General features: G+C 36.0%; 1 protein-coding gene across 1 annotated transcript in view; it reads left to right on the forward strand.

Moving 5' to 3' along the window:
* Nup54 (nuclear pore complex protein Nup54) overlaps positions 1-18,437 on the forward strand; it is a 132,910-nt gene that overhangs the window by 9,431 nt on the left and 105,042 nt on the right. Inside the window, exons 2-3 of the mRNA XM_081752431.1 lie at positions 2,711-2,875; positions 12,818-12,955. Of these exons, the coding sequence (XP_081608557.1) occupies positions 2,711-2,875; positions 12,818-12,955 (303 nt within the window). The remainder of the gene's footprint in view (positions 1-2,710; positions 2,876-12,817; positions 12,956-18,437) is intronic.

The raw sequence follows: 18,437 nt of genomic DNA on the forward strand, positions 1-18,437 counted from the left end.
TCTGATTTTTCAGTAATAAGGACATACCGTCTCTGGTTTTTCAGTGATCAAAACAATATTTAACTAGCCGGTATGTTGAGTCAAAATCATAATAAAATATACCGCCTCTGCTTTTTATCCACTTCGAACAGTGGTAACATGTTAATACACACATAGGTATAATGAGCTATTTCCAGATTCCGCTATGTATGTTTTGAATAGTGACTGTTACCTATTTATGTATGAATATGTAAGAATATAATATAGAACTAGCTGAACCCGCGCTCTCTATACAGCACATCATTGACATAGGAGCATGAGTCTCCTTGCCATTCTTCACATTTGTTCACGTCATTTTACAGACACAAGTGAAAGACGTCCTGATTAAAAAAAAAAAAAAAAAATCAAGGGTAGGTTCTTTCGATCATTTTTTCAACATCTCGCACCGTTTGCAAGATTTGAATCTACTTCCGGTCAGAGTTCCTAATTCATGTATGATCATTCTTATTGCATGCAGTATGTAATAAGCAACTACATTACGTACACTATTAATTATAATGTCAATGATATATGGTGTTTATTGAGCAAAACCCTGCAAACAATATTCATTTTAGACTGGAAAAATGGTTATTCTTCGTTTTTCATTTGACCATGAAACCAAACGCCTGAGCGATATACAACCACTGTATACAACAGTGTTTTGTTGGAATGTATAACTTGTAGGATATGATGTTTTACTTTTTTTTTAAAGGACTCCCCTCAGAGCTGATCGAAATCTGATTTCCGTTAAATTGGCTGGTGTACCAATATGTTGAGTATTTTGGACCCCTGATGAAAAATATCAATGGGCACGAAGCTCTAAAACCCCACGTTTTTGACCTTGAAAGAATATTGTCGGGTCAAGAGAATGTTGCAACGTTCCCTCTCGATTTGACCTTTGGTGGACACACACCGTGTGCGTGGGTTTTAGAGCTTCGTGCCCATTGAGACTTTTCATCAGGGGACCAAAATACACAACATATTGCAATACCAGCCAATTTAACGGAAACCGGATTTCCATAAGCTCTGAGCGGGGTCCTTTCAACTCTTTCAGTGCACCCCTAAAAATGTAATAAAGAAATAACGGTCATATTTTTTTTAACTATTCACTTAGAACTGGACAATTTTCACAAAATTTAGAATCGACGGGTCAAAACGGCACGTTTCTAGCACTTGTGGTTTTCGAGATCTCCATGACCGTTTTATTATGACCATGAATCTCCTTCCCATTGTGCATGTCTCCTTACTCACACAAGTAAAGGATAGGAGACACAAACGAAATGAATTGCTATGCATAGATGTATAGGTGGAGTGTCATAACAGAACGATGCGCTGAGTAGACAGCACAGGTTTAGCTAGTCTATATATTAAAATGCTAGGTTTATATGTTGGTCTCCAAAGAAAAGTGTATATATAGTGTCTTGAGCTTGACAAAATGAATTTACTGTACTTTTATAAACTCATAAACCGGACTGAAAGTTTCGTTCAATCATTTTGGGTTTTGGGCCTTCAATTATTCCTTCTTTGGAAATCATTTACGCGTTTGAATTGTTCAGATTTTTTTCCATAACATGTTTTCCTTCAACATTACATTGGAAAGCTATTTCTTGGACGTGCCTCCCTAATGTTCTTGACTAATTTTTGTCTCCTATCGTTAAAACTAAGCATATATATTGGTTTTTGATTTGAGTTTTGACCACTTTGTTCTCTTGGGCTTGCTAATCTCAACGAAGTATACTGCATTTGTAGGCGATCAATGGCGTTGATGGCAATATTGGTGTACGCTTGGCTGCATAAGAGGGTATCATCGTCGCTTTTATCGCGAGCTCCTCCTTCTGAGGTGGTCCAGCTGGTAGCTGACGCAAATGATCAAATGTTCATTAATCGATGGAGCATCTGTATGCTGGTTGGTTTATGTCTAATTTGTCCTTTCCCGTGGCCAAATTTGATCATTTGTCCCTGACGAATCATAACAAATTTTGTATACCATGTAAAAAGGTCATCAATGACCTTCTTTTCAAGTCTGGTTGAAATCTTTCAAGCTGTTCCTGAGTAATGGAAACTTGTATCAATGTTGGTCTTTCTCCTGATTTTGGTCCAAATTTGGTAGCCCCCTGCCTCCCCAGCCATATTAGCTATGAGTGACGTTCAAGTCGATTTTGATTTAAGCCGGTGCACGTAATTCACAGACGGACGGTCGGATGCAAACTGTAACATGGGAAATAACAAAATAAAGGCCTGCTCGAATTATAAAGAAGAAATGCTTTCTGACCAAACTACTAATGAAAAAGTTTTCATGTATGCATTAGTTGTATTCAAAGATTTGCACCAGTTGAATGAATTGCAATCACATCTACGGCAACATACGCTTTAGTTACCATCTTTTACGTGGTCCCGGTGAGAGGGCGCAAAAAAAAAAAAAAAAAAAAATCTCAGCCATTCACTTTCATTGATCCTTTAGCCTAATGACATAATCGTGGGGCGTTAAACTAAGAATTTTCATTTATTTTTTCAACATTTGTTCAACTGTCTCGTAACTAGTGCATGCGTAGCCACAAAAGCTATCGTGAAAATAGGAAATATGGCAAAGAGCGCAGAAAACACGTGGTTGATGCATAGTCGAGAATGCTTGGTAGTATAGAATATACTACCAGCTTGGTAGTATAGAATAATTTCATTATTATCTTTTCAGGTTCAGGAGGTTGTTTTCAGCCATTCCCAAATCAATTTCCTACGAATGTACAGACCCCAGGAATGCAAGTTCCAATGGGATCTACTGGTATTAGTCCATCTAGCTTCCAGAATATGGGCGCGCCTTTTGGAGCACCTATGGGAAATATGCCACAACAACAGCCAGGTAATTGAAAGTATCTAATTTATTTATTTATATACTGTGCAGTAGTTCATGATACATTCATTTTAGATTGGAAGCAATTAACAATGAAATATCGGATTGATAGGGCCAAAGCAAAAGGAGTCAATGATATTGTTCCAACATTGTTTGTTAAGGCTGAAGGAAAACTCTGGGATTCGAACTTGGAACTCTCCGATTCCAAAGTGTAAACATTAGTTTTTTTTTTATTTAATTTGCTCTGTAAAATATTTCATTCGTTTTGTTTCACCAACAACTGTCAAAATTAATAAATATTGCTAACTACCATTTATTTATTCACTTAATCGTTACTTTTCTACCTTGCAGCGTCTAGGTTATACCACATACTTCTGTACTTCTTTCTATCCAAACTAATATCTTTTACTTACCTCAATTCTATGTCACTTCTCCTTTCAATATCCTGCACATCCCTCTCCCATGTGAATATAGAGTTTCCCGTTTCTTTGTTTGAAATAAATTGTATTAGTTTTCAGAAGAGATATCATTCTCATTGCCCAAAAGCTTGCTAAGCGTTTTAGGTCATTATCCAAATACCATTACTACATACATTGGTGAATACGTATTTTGGGAAACCACTAGAAATTCACATACATGGTCCAAAGTTCGTACACAAGGTGATGGTAAGAGTTGTGATCCTTATATCATACCGATAGGGCATCCTAAAAATGTTATTCAGAGTGTTTAAAATAATGCAGTACTAACATTGATAGACGTGTAACTATCCCGGACAGCCAATCAAGCAGCTTCTTAGGCATACACTAGATGCTAAATAACTTTTATAAGATATGAATGCCACACTATGATATAGATTTTAGCGTATCTGAATATGATCATCTCCGGAGTCCGGGTGGTGGTCAGACAGCGTTTCGCTATATTCCACTGATCCTTGGTCAGATTAGGTCCGAAGACCTAACAAGGCAAAATAGTAGAGTGGAGAATTTCGGGTTGCCATGACGGTATGTAGATGCGCATTATCATGCTAGAAGATAGATACGGTTCAGAGTAGCAATCTGTTTTAATACTCAGCGGGTGTTTTTCCGACTAGTGCTTCCCTTTGCCGATATGGTTTTAAGTTACGAAGGCCGTCATCACCTTGGACATTGCCCTTCGCAACACACCCACCATACTTGCCACTTTTGTCACGCTTGTCAGAGCCGAGCATGAACATCAACAATTTGCTCTCTTTGAAAATAAAAAAAGATGCAATTTTACATGATCACTGTCTGCTCTGTCCACTACCTACTGCCGTTCTACTGCTCCTCGCGTAGTACGGAATGTGCTCTAACATACTACCAACAACAGTCCATCGCTGTAGTCGCCGCCTCACCATTGACAACCCAGGCAACTGGAATGTTTGCAGCTTGCCATTAAATTAACAATGGTATGTAGCTAACACTGGTATGACACGTTTTAGCCAAATATCGCATATGTTCATACTTTTTAATCTTATAATTATCATTATTCTTGTGGCAGAACGACAGATTTAAGGTTGTGGGCTATCCACGGTTATCCAACGAAACACCACAAACTGGAGTTTTATGGCTGTTCAATGGCGAGTCCACATTTCTACAAGGGAAAGTCACAGTGGAGGTAAAACCGGGTTCCACTAGCTTTCGGACCACCAATCAATGATTTTTCAAATTAAATGTATTATTTAAATTCTGATGTAAGGTAAAAATATTACAGGAAAAAATAATAACCAATTTTTGATGCATTATATTCAGTATAGTCTCATATACAGAATTATTGAACATAATGTTAAATTTTTTACTCAACACAAAGAGTTAGATAATTCTAGAACTGTGAAACAATTTACGTTCCCAACAGTGTTTCCAATCTTTTTCTTTCATGTGAATTTTAGAGTCGATTCTGTAAAGATCATTCGGTTAAATAGCCATTTAAAAAACTGCATATCAACAGCGTAATTTAAAATAAAAACAAAAGCTAAGTAGAGTGAAGTTAACTAGGTTTGTTTCTCGTATTTTTATAATATTTATTACCTTATAAAATAGAGGCACGATAATATTTTGATGGTGCATTAAAATTTAAGTATGTATTCGATTTCGATAATTTCTAAAGCAAATGAGCAATTAATTCAAACATGAAGTTTCACATCAAGACGTAGAGCTATTGTTTAACGTAAAATTTGAATCACATGTGCTATTATCGGCAATCAAACCCTGGTAGCTCATGTCGAAGACGTGTTTGCTAACCATTTATCCATGAGGTCGTTACAAAATGTGCATGAAGTTCCGCATGACTACCAGGGACCGAATTTACTGAATCCCCGTGCGTGAGTGTTCACCACCATAAGCCTACACTACATGACTTGATAGTTAACTCAAACATACGATCTCTGATCTTCAAGCAAATTAAAACAGAAATCCAAGTTTATGCATTTCTTTGTAAAAATTGAAATTTTATTTTTGGGTATTTTGCTATTCTCTATTTAACAGTATTTCATATTTATTTGATTATATTTATTTGAGTGATTTATTTGAATTATAAGTGTAACATTTGCGTATTTCTCTGACTTCACATACATCCTTTCATAAGACATTTAGAAGGAAAATAAATTAAAAATATACGAGTAGTTTAAAGGCATTCATTCCTTTTCTAAATACGCCAATGTCACGAAACAATGACAATAGCTCGAAAATCTACTGCGGAGTGCTATCGACCTTGAAACAATGTGAGTCATTCATTTCTCTGCAAGAAGAAGATTAGATCCATATCTCAATCATAGTGTACAGTGCGCGTCATCAGCGGAGAACTTCGAGGCTTTACTCTATTTTTTCAGCTTCTGCTCCTCGCATGGAGGTATAAAACCATTTTTTAAACAAAAAAAAAAAAAATTAAGTGTCATTACATTTTATCTATGGGCAGAAGTTTAAAAGACTGTTTTGTTATAGCAGACGGAGGCTAAAAAGAGCCAAGCCACAACGTGGAAGTGTAAAGTAGCAACAATCATCGATCGTGACTTACTTTACGCTTGTTACTAATTCTCTAATGGACATCAATCAAGGTTGCGGACTCCATATTAAAAGAATTTACATTGTTGTTCTGTTGTTAGTTATTAATATACAGAAACAAATATCCATAATTATTTTTAAGCGTTTTCTTATTATCAATTGAGAAGGTACGTGATTTTGTGACTGAATTATGGAGTTACCCTTGATTTTCTTTCCACAGATTTCTGGATTTAAACATAGTAACATGTTTCGATACTAACATGTAACCTTAGCGCACAAAATTATGAACAAAGAGCAGTTGATTCGATGCTATATCTCGTTTTTTACTCAACGATTTCTTATAAATAACTTGTTACCGAAGAGTCACTCAACATTGTATCGTTACTTTGGTTGTTATTACAGATCTTAACCTTTTCTTTGGAGGTATTTCTCCAATTATACTTAGGGACCACGGTTGCTCAGTGCTAAAACACTAACTTCTAGTACGAAGCGTCCGTACTCGATCTCAGTCCGTGACAGTTTGTGGTGGACAACATCATGTCCAAATATTTTTTCGAGGTTTCTTATTTCCTCCCACATTCCCATTCTACCAATTGTTTCATAATCATCCACTTTCAGTAATCAACTTCTCCTTTAGCCAACACGGCATGAGCGTGTGACATAAAACTAGAAATTTCATTTACCTCATTTCGAATAGTATTAATGCTTTCGCCTTATAGTTATACTAACATTAGCGTTGATTACCCGCTTCGCGTCGTTGAAATAAAATCTTTAAATGAAATAACTTCTTATGACATATGTTTAGTAAAAATGACAGTAAAAATTAAATATGGGTCTATTACTATAGTAGGCTGATTTTTGATTTAAACGGCAGTGGAAGTAGTGTTGTAAAAAAACGGTTTTTTTTCTGTGAAGTTTTTTTTCAATAAAAAACGCCGTTCTTTTTCATGTTTTTTTCAAATGTCTGTTTTTTTTTCTGACAACTATTATTTATTGATTTATGTTGCAGATTATTGAAATAATCAACAGAACTTGAGTTGAAGCCCTCGTAACTTAAAAATCGCTTGTTTCTTTGTACCCATATACTAGCAAAATTGTGTGATTATTCCTTTCGGACCCAGGTCATTTTTGGCGTTTTCCTACATTTTCAGTTAGTGACTTATTGTTCAAAAACCGTTTATTTGATTGATATGGTTAAGGCCTTGTTTTCTAGAAAATAGATGTGGCTATTTTTTGGTGTAAGTTACATTGCAGTCTTGCCAACAGGTGGGAAATTATTGAGGGAAATGTAGGGTTGAAAATTTACAAAAAAAAATCCCTAACCGAATTTTTGTATCTAGCACCACTGCTGCCATATGGGTTCAAGTCACCTAAAAACATTCTTTGATGTGTTGACAAGGTACAGTGAAATTTTGAAGTCGCTGGCTTACATTCAAAGAGGCAAACAAAAAATTCTCCTTCATGATACACATGAAATTTTGACACTTTTTACGCCTCAGAAGCAAAAATCAGCAGATAAGCCGGAGCTACAGCTTCTCTAATTATCCTATTGAAACTTTTTATGCTGCGTTCTGTAGACCAAAGAGGAAGCTTTCAGGTGGTGGTACATTTGTTTCAAAGTACCCAGCAAGAGGAAAATAATAGAGGGGAAAGAGAAATTTTCCGAAATTTTTACCTAAAATCGGGAATTAATTATTTGGCTGGAAACACTGCCATCAAACAGACGAAAAGTATCTGAAGATAAACCTTGGTACCCCAAGAATATATTCTACAAGTATCATAGCGATATCTAACAAAGTAAGCATGAAATTAAAAAAAAATCTCATTCTACCTCAGAAATTCACCATTATCTTGCCATTTACAGAACATAGTTTATTGTAAACCTCAACTGTTCTTTCTCTAATTACGCGAGTGAAACTTTTTATGGAGCGCTGTGTAGGCTAAGGACGAGCCTTTTAGACACTGGTACGTTTGTTCGAATGTAGCCAACAAGAGGGAAATAATAGAGACAAAAAGGGAATTTTTCAAAATTTCCACCTAAAATCTGGAATTAAAATATTCTGTAGCTGGCAACACTGCTATCAGTCACAAACACACACAAACTATCTTAAAATAAGATTTTGTATCCCTCTACTATATCCTACAAGTATTGTGACGATATCTAATAAAGTAAGAATGTCAATAAAAAATCTCATTCTACCTTAAAAAAATCACAGTTATCTTTCAACTTAGAGAACAAGGTATACTGTAAATCTCAACTATACTTCCCCTAATTATCCTATTAAAACTTTCTATAATGTGTTGTGTAGGGCACAGACGAGACTTTCAGATACTAATACGTTTGTTCCGATGTAGCGAACAAGAGGAAAATAATAGAGACAAAACAAATAATTTTCCTCTAAAATCTGGAATTATTTTTTTTGTTGCTGGTAACACTGCTACCAGACAGACGTAAACTATCTTAAATTAAACATTGGTACACCACTAATATATCCTACAAGTATCATGCCGATATTTAAGGAACAAAGCTTCTAATTACCAAAAGTATATTACGGTAAACAGAAAAGTAGGAAAAAAACTAGAAAAATCAAGGGTTAGAACCTAAATACGAATTTTCCGTGCGCCGATATCTGTTCCCGCCTTTGTTTAGTAAGGACAAATGTTCGACTGGCGTAAGTTGACTTGCACTCAGACGTATAGATATGGATTTATGAACAAAAATTTCGATTTTTTTTGTCCAAATTTAGGGAAATTTTAATTTACCTAATTGGCAACACTGCGCGCAGGCCCGACCAATTGATGTGAACAATTAGGTATCAATCCGAAGTATGTACCTGGCAAGTCTTAAGGAGGTCTCTCTACAATGAAGGAAGCTACAGGGAAAAAAAAGAAGTAAAGGAAATTCGAAAATTCTCGAATTTTTAACTGGGCTGAAATTTGAGAAGAAATTCGACTCCGAGAAGAAAATGAAATTAATATGATAAACTATGGTCCAACCATATTTGGCAAAAATAATATCTCGATATCTTAATTAGTGTCCACACAGGAGCGGATTAAAAAAAGTGACACACCCGTGTGTCACTTTGGCCACCTGGGTCCGAAAGGGTTTCGAGTGTACATTTGATTACATTTTTTTTTACTACTAACTCGTGTTGTTCTAGTAGCTATAGTCTCGACTAATAATAATATCATTGTTGTAAACAATAACTTTATAAGGAAAATTATCTCTCCTTTTTACATCTTAGTTCCAATATTGTTGAGAAATGCAGGGTGTTTCAAAATGAATATCGGGGTTTTAAGTCTTCGTAGTACTTATTACATGTTACGTACAATTATAAACAATACATCAAGTAAAAGAGCACCTCAAACAGTCTTTGCTAAAAGTGTTCGATGTGAGCTTCATTCGTCACACGGGACACATCTAGTCGATAGGCGAGAAAAGCCCACAAACTTTTCGCCATATAGCACAAAACACATTCAAGTTAGTGGTGTCTCGTTGCAACTGTACCATCTCCTGAGGATTTGCTGACCGCCAGATGCGAACATTATGAGTATTCACATTAGCTCTTAGGTAAAATATCGATTCATCTCTGAAGACGACACGATCAAGAAAATCTTCATTGTTATGCATCAATATTTGTAAAATTGGCACGTAAACCGTAGTCTGTAGACTTTAGACCTGTACCAACTGCAAACGATAAGGACGTAGTTGCAAGCGTCTCCTTAATATTCTTCACACAGACGGTTGCACTGTAACTACAGATTCAGTCTTTATTAAAACACAAAAAGCTTTCTGCTCTCTAATCCATCTTTGCTACTTGCTCTTTCTAACGGCAGACAGAAGAAACAATGCATGTGAATGCGTGGGTACAAAACTCTTTGAGTTGCTCTTTGATTTTGTAATACAGTGAAACCTCTACTAACGGACACCTCTATAAAGCGGACACCTGCCATAACGGACATATTTTGTAATCCTCTAACACTGTAATAGGAAAAACATATTGGCAAACCTCTCTAAAGCGGACACTCTCTAGTACGGACACGGACAGTCTTTCTTGTCTTTTATAGGTATTATTTACCTCCGTTTTACGGACACTTTCTCTAGAAACAAGTTGGAAAGTGCAGGAAAAATACACTTTTAGTAATTCATACGTATGTCACCAAGGAAGAACATGTGGGTGTGACAACATATTGCCTCCTCAACTGTCTATTCAGCAACCCAGAGGAAGGGTCTCTGTTTCATAACACCCTTATATCCTTTGCTTGCATTCCACTCCCACCGAACCTGCTTCAGAAACAAAAGTGATTGACAGTTGCCCACTGTTTGAAATGACACATCATTCTACTGTCCCGCTGGAATCTCTAAGCAAACAGAAGACAATTTTGGTATCTTTGACCACGGATACGCATATTGTCTTTTAAAAAAGTAATTACTGGACTGCAATTAACTCACAAATTAAAGCAACACACCGAAAACGTAGTAAGTAGCGGTAAGTGTGAAGTGCAGAGAACTATAACATCTTATTCCCATGTTGTGCCTCGAATTGGATGGCGCAAGATAATGCAGGTACAGTAACATTTTGGTAATATTCATAAATACGTGATTCATGCAAAAATATTTTTTTTCTAATTGCATATTACCTTGTGTATTAATTTACATAAGAAAATATTGAAACCTCTTTAAGGCGGACACCTCTCAATAGCGGACAATTTTTGATTCCCCACGGCTGTCCGCTTTAGAGAGGTTTCACTGTATTTTATAATTGTAAGTTAAGTGTAATAGATACTACAAAGTTTCAAAACTCTAATATTCATTTTGAAACACCCTGCATTACTTCAAATTGAGTCATCCTATATTCATGTCTTGTGTATACATATCATCAGGGCCAGGGCCAGCCCTAGGCAATTTGTCGCCCCGTGCAATGGCATAATTTGCCGCCTTCCCCTTTCTCCAGATATAACCAATCTTAAAAGTCACGATTTTAAGTATGCTATTCCAGCATGAACAACAAAGGGGAGGGTAAGTACAGTCGCACTCAGAAAGGCTTAAATACTTACTAAAGGTACAATCTCCTTGTGTCTGTTTTTTTCTTTAAATATTAATCTGTAATGTTAGTGAGAGATAAAGGAAACACACCTGCAGAGGAAAGATGATAACCCTTTTTTATAGAATTCAATATCGAGCTTCAATCTCAATGTATCAGTTTGCAATTCCAGTGCAACTAGCTCTTTTATCTTTATTTCTTGATTTTTCTTCTACATCTGTTAACATTAAAAAAAACTTTTTTTAATCTTCAATGATAATTAACTTGTTTGTGACAAAAACAAGACTAGTTGTCATATCAAACTGTGATAACTAACTAAATGGAACAGATATTCGCTACTATTCGAGAATTGAGTGCTGGGATTTATTTGACTATTTGCTTTAGCATTGTCCATATGACCTTAAACTAATGCGACCTAAACATAATTTATGAATGTAGTTTTCAAATATTATGTCAGCTTAATAAATGTAACTACCATAATCATGAAGTCTGTTTAAAACAAGAAATATTTAATTTAAATAATATACTTTAGGCAGATTTTGCCGGACCCTCCAAACTTGCCGCTCCATGCAAATGCACGTGTTGCACATATGGTAGAGCCGGCTCTGCATATTATATATATCTAGTCGACAAATTATTTATATATGACATTTAGAAAAATAAAAGTAGCCAAATTAGTATTGGCTTTTGCCTTTAGACAAGTTATTTGAATTTTATACTGTTAGTGACATTATTTTTATACTTAATAAAGATCTGCTTTCACGAAAAACCAAAATTTCATTTCTACTTTTATTTCTAAGTTGATATTGATAAAAACTGCTGAAATCCGAATTGATAGTAGGTATGCTATTCATATAAATTGTAAAATATTTGTAGCGTAATTTATGTTGCATTTTACGGTAATTACACCTACCTATAAATATTTCATACTTAAATAGACGTAAGATGCATTAAAAATGACTATATGAAAAAAAACGAAATTTAGAAAAAAAACGAGAACCAATGTTTTTTTTTCTAAAAAAACGTACATTTCTAAAAAAAATACGGACGGTTTTTTTTTTCTATTTACAACACTAAGTGGAAGTGTCACTGTCGTTTCAGCTACCCCGAAAACTACGGATTGTATATTAATATTGCACCCCCTCTCCCGCAAAAATTTGCGGGGGTAAATTTGGATTTAAATGGCATCAGTATTGTCATTGTTCATCTCAGTGAAACCGGAAAGGTATGGATTCAATACTAATATCTCTCTTTTACGATCATTTTTAAATTTCCCATTCCTAAGTTGCACCGTCAAAGGGAAATAATACAAACTATCCCAAGCCCGAACCTAACCTATGTAGAAAATTTGATCGAGATCGTTCGGGTGGTTCAAGAGTTATTAAGTCAAAAACACAGTGACTTCCATTTATATATATATATATATATATATATATATATTTAAAATATCCCATCCTGCTTGTCTAGTGGCTAACGCTAGCGCCTTTGATTACGCGGTGCCGGTTCAATTTTCGATATGAGAGCATTGAACGCAATCACCGTGCTTCGGATTACACCTTAAACTACAAGCTCATGGCTCGCATAGCCTCGATGGTGGAAAGGAACGCTAAACTCCAACAATAATAACAACTAACGTTATAATCCGTTTCAACAATTCTCGATATTAGGGTTGAAAGTAACATATCCCAGGATTAATAATTCATTTTCTCATCATTACTACGATAACTACATGACGATGGTGCACCGTCATACTTGCACAATTTGATCTCAACGTTATAGTTGGCTATCAACTTTATTCAATTACAAATAGCACAGTATTTTTAGTAAAGAAGTAATTTTTATTGTAGTTATTCACACATTAATAACAATCTGCTGGAATTCTGATTTAGGTATCCAGAATCCATTTACAAGTATGCAGAACTTTTCTGGCGTGCCAAATCAAATGGTACCCACAGCAGTAAATCCTAATCTTTTCCAAAATACTGGAGGATTATGTCCTGGAGTTTCCGTACCAAACGCAGCTCAAGGTAGACATAATGTTTAATTATAGTAATTTATACTATTATATAAAATAGAAGTTAGTTGGTAATCATCGTCCAGCCCACTACCGTAGGTATTACTCCTCTTTTCATGAAAGCAAGATATACCAAAGGATTTACGGAAAGACTGATTCCAAGGGAGTAAAGGATTAAAATTTTCTCCAAGTATATAGTGTACCTCACGAACCACTGGCATTAGAGAGATGAAACTCGGCATATGAACTGCCATGAAACATAAACGAAAACCTTTTTCAGCGTTTTTGAAAATTCCGCTCCCAATGAGGATAGTTATGAAATATTTAAATTTCACTTTGTTGAATCAGAAAGTGCGAATATGAGGATTTGCTTAAGTTCGATATTTGAAATTCGTTATAGAGACCTTTAATTTAAAAATCTTATCTTTATCTCTTTTTTAAGTTTTACGCCCCATGGTTATGCCGGCTAGGCTAAAGGAGACGGTGATGATGAGAAATGAATGAAATGGTGGAATCAACAAAGTGAGAGGAAACGAGAGAACCCCGACAAAACCCACGTACGCGGTGTTTGTACATTACAAAACTCACTTGGTTCTAGCTGGGATCGAACAAAGGACCTCATGCACCAGAAGTAAATGCTCTACCACTGAGTCACCGCGGCCCCTTTAATTAAAAATAAACACACAAACACACACACACACACACACACACACACACACACATATATATATATATATATATATATATATATATATATATATATATATATATATATATATATATATATACGGGCGGCGATTAAGGAGGGCAAAGGGGGGTAGTTGCCCCCACTTCTTTCAAATGACCCATTAATGTATATAGTTTCATTTGGAAATATTAAGTTTTTGTATGTATTAATGGTTCATAGAATAACAATTGTGCCATAAAATATATGCCGTCCCGTGAGTACGTATTGGTTGTCTTCCGGTTCAGTTAAGAAAGCTACAGGAATTGCGTTTTAATTGCCATGAAAAATGGCCCAAAAATTAACCTATTGGAGCGCCATAATTCGAGTGTATTTTCATTCTTCTTACAAGGGCTCAATATGTTAGTCAGCCGCTTTGGTACAAATTGAGATAACATTTCGTACAAAAAAGAAGTCCTTCACAACTTGTGAATCACAAGATATTCTTTAATTGCACAAAAATAGAAAGTTCCTAAAATGACTTTTCATCTATCTAATACTAAGGAATAATTTGATTTGATTTTTTTTAGTTTAACATCCCGTTCAGCAGTGAGGCTATATGAGACGAGGACCTACTGATTAACGTGGAATACGAACCACATGAGCTCCCGCCAGGAATAGAACCCAGGTTTCCCACGTCAAAGGCGCGGCAATGTTTGCAGTGTAATATACGAGTTTAGGGGTGTACATATACAATTTTGTATATACAATTAAATTTAGTGAATTCAACATAATTTTATGTTTTAGGATTATTTTGTATAACTGGAGTGATTCTAAGTATTGTTGAGTTTTGATGTTCGTATTCCAAAAAAGTGAAAACTGTACATGCAACGAACATGCTTCGGAAAGCTGCAAAAGTACTTCTTTAAATGTCGCAGCATATGTTTCTAGTATTTACTATCTTTCTAAGAGTAATAACATACATTTAATAGCATGTGTGGAATTAAAAATATAAGTTGTTCATTAATCCCCGGTTTCAATGTAACTTTTGCAAAACAAGCCTCATTTTTCATTACTATTCGATTAATATTACTTTTTCTGTTTATTTGTTTTGCAAATTTGTTATTAAATAGACCCCTAATCTGTGCACACAATTTTCAAGACAGAATTTTAAAATGTTCTTGAGCAAGGAATCAAATCTCTTCTTACATCTTCGTTCTTTAAGAGTAAAAAAGGCTAGTATCTACTTGCGTTGCTCTTGCCAATTTATTTTAAAAAAATAAGAAACACGATATACGGTATTTTAACTGGAAAAGAGAGTATCCTAATAGTTATACAACCTTCCGTCAAATAAAATGTTAGAAGAAACCAGGAAAACTAACATTGATATACAAATATTGAGATCATGTCTTGACCCCCCCACTTTTAACGTCCAACCGCCGCCACTGTATATATATATATATATATATATATATATATATATATATATATATATATATATGTGTGTGTGTGTGTGTGTGTGTGTGTGTGTTTCTGTTAACCCTGCTGCAGAGGAGTGAAGAATAAAAAAGACAATTTCAATCATAATGAAATTTCCCTTTATATATTCACAAAGTGGCGAATGCAGGAATTCGCTTAAGCTGGAGATATGAAATTCGGTTCATAAACTTTTAATTAAAAATAAGAGAATACGTGTTTCAGCAGTTTTGAAAATTTTGCTCCCGAGGGGAAAGATGGTATTTCTTTAATATCAAAATCTCTCTTTATTTATTCTCGAATGTAAGGATTTGCTAAAATCCAAGACGTAAAATTTGGCATATCAACTCTTGAATAAAACCTAGGGCATACGTTTCCTAGTGTTCTCGAAAATTTTGCTTCTAAGAGGGAAATGTGGGTCATTTCTATAATATCCAAACCCTTTCTTTATTAGGAGAGAGTGATAGAAGCAAGATTAAAGGAAGAGACCGAAATAACTGACAAGTAAACCTTACGTTTGGGTGAATCGAGTTGCTGACTGAGACACATATGAGAAAGTAGTACTAAATGTGGTCAGTATTTCAGTGAAGTTGTAGGTGCGAAGCTCCAGCGGTTTAGGAGATACAGCTACCAGAACATCACATGGAAGTACAGAATAGTCTTCATACAGTTGGAGGTAAAAGCTCTGTAAGACCTCTTGTAACGACAAAAGATGAATAACAAATATATGGGTACATATTAGGACTAGGGGGAAGTCATATAGGAAGGGTATACCTGACGGCGGCCATCTTGAAATCCGCCATTTTGAATTAAGGTTAAGTTTTGAAAATAGGAATAGGGTCATGTGATACATGATTTAGGGCGCAAATTTAATCAGAAGAACAATGGTGACGTTAATTTTGATTTAAGCGCAATTGGTAAAAAGTTACAGGGAAATCAAATATTGTTGCAGCATATGTATTAGTCCTTTACCCCACCTTGTAAATTTTGTGTTAATGATAATAATTAAATAAAAAGCAGGTAGATAAATATTAGGTCTATGGTAAGAGTTGCCTTGATGGCGGCCATGTTCAAATCCGCCATTTTGAATGTGTCAAGTATAACTCGATTGCCTTTGTCAGGTGTGCTCACTGTGAGCAGAGCATATGTGCAAGTCATGCACTCCTTTATGAATTACATATTGATTGTATTTGGTCTAGGAATTAATTCGTGCGGGTGGACAAGAGATGGCGCAACGAATGGAGCGTCCCACAGTTCCGTGTATCCACACATGTGTTGCAAACCCCTGTCATCGCGTATCGTTCGTAGTATAGGGCAGTGGATTAAAGCGTCAACAACACCAGTTTGTAGTTAAGTGAACATGGCGCAATTTGTGCCTGATAAAGTGTTTTTGCGGGGTGTCCTGCTGCATTACTTTAACATGCAGAAAAGTGCGACTGAAAGTCATCGTATTTTGGTGGAAGTGTATGGTGACCATGGTCTAGCTGAGCGAACGTGTCAGAAGTGGTTTGCACGGTTTAGAAGTGGTGATTTCGGCTTGGCAGACCAAGAGCGAGCTGGACAGCCAAAAAAATTTCAAGACGAAGAATTGACAGCATTGCTCGAGCAGGATTCGTGTCAAACGCAGGAACAACTTGCAGCAGCATTAGGCGTTGATCAAACAACAGTCTCCAAACGCTTGAAAGCCATGGGAATGATTCAAAAGATGTCACATTGGGTTCCACATGAATTGAAAGACAGAGACGTTGAAAGACGAAAAACCATTTGCGAATTGCTGCTTCAACGACAGAGCAGAAAGGGGTTTCTGCATCGAATTATTACGGGTGATGAGAAGTGGATCCATTACGATAACCCTAAACAAAAAAAGGCCTGGGTGAAACCAGGTGAACCAGGTCCATCACAACCAAAACGAGATATTCACTGTGCATATGGTGAGATATGAAAGGGGTGGTGTACTATGAGCTGCTGCAACCGGGTGAAACTATGAATGGAGAACGTTATCGACGACAATTAATGCGTTTGAAGCAAGCTCTGGCCAGAACACGACCAGAATGGGAGAACAGACATGATAAACTTATTGTTCAACATGATAACGCTCGCCCACATGTCGCAAAACCGGTCAAAACCTATTTAGAAAATGTCGGATGGGAAGTTTTACCCCACCCGCCGTATTCACCAGACGTTGCTCCTTCGGACTACTACTTGTTCGATTGCATGAACAACGATTTGATTGGACAGCGGTTTACTTCTTCAGAAGATATCGAAACATGGGTCTCTGACTGGATCGCTTCCAAGGATGAGGACTTCTTTCGCCACGGAATCCGTACATTGCCTGACAGATGGGCGAAAGTGGTGGCTAGCGATGGACAATATTTTTCTTAAAGTATTTATGTATTTTGTGTTTGTACTACAGCTTCAATGTGTGCGTACCAACCGCACGAATTAATTCCTAGACCAAATACTAATTGAAGACGTTTCTGGAAGAAAGACCCAAGTTCAATTATGACTTAATTCCACTTTTGTAATTTTTCCTTAAATTAGCAACTTGTTTATGCGATAACAAATGCTGGTTAATGATAAAGCAAAAATGGTTATACCGTTAGATTTATGGTAAAATTTGCTATTAATAAGGTGTCAATGTTATGCGTTTTGTTTAAAACTTTTGTCAGATTCAAAATGGCGGATTTGAACATGGCCGCCATCAAGGCAACTCTTACCATAGACCTAATATTTATCCACCTGCTTTTTATTTAATTATTATCATTAACACAAAATTTACAAGGTGGGGTAAAGGACTAATACATATGCTGCAACAATATTTGATTTCCTTGTAACTTTTTACCAATTGCGCTTAAATCAAAATTAACGTCACCATTGTTCTTCTGATTAAATTTGCGCCTTAAATCATGTATCACATGACCCTACTCCTATTTTCAAAACTTAACCTTAATTCAAAGTGGCGGATTTCAAGATGGCCGCCGTCAGGTATACCCTTCCTATATGACTTCCCCTTAGTCCTAATATGTACCCATATATTTGTTATTCACCTTTTGTCGTTACAAGGCGTATTACAGAGCTTTTACCTCCAACTGTATGAAGACTATTCTGTACTTCTATGTGATGTTCTGGTAGCTGTATCTCCTAAACCCCTGGAGCTTCGCACCTACAACTTCACTGAAATACTGACCACATTTAGTACTACTTTCTCATATGTGTCTCAGTCAGCAACTCGATTCACCCAAACGTAAGGTTTACTTGTGAGAATCGATTTGGTTTCATGCCAGGACGATCGACAAAGGATATAACATTTGTACTTTGGAAGCTTGTGGAAAACTACAGAGAATACCATAAGGAC

This window comes from Thermobia domestica, chromosome 3 (genome assembly GCF_964235325.1).
Source record: "Thermobia domestica chromosome 3, izTheDome1.hap1.1, whole genome shotgun sequence".
Lineage (NCBI taxonomy): Eukaryota > Metazoa > Arthropoda > Insecta > Zygentoma > Lepismatidae > Thermobia > Thermobia domestica.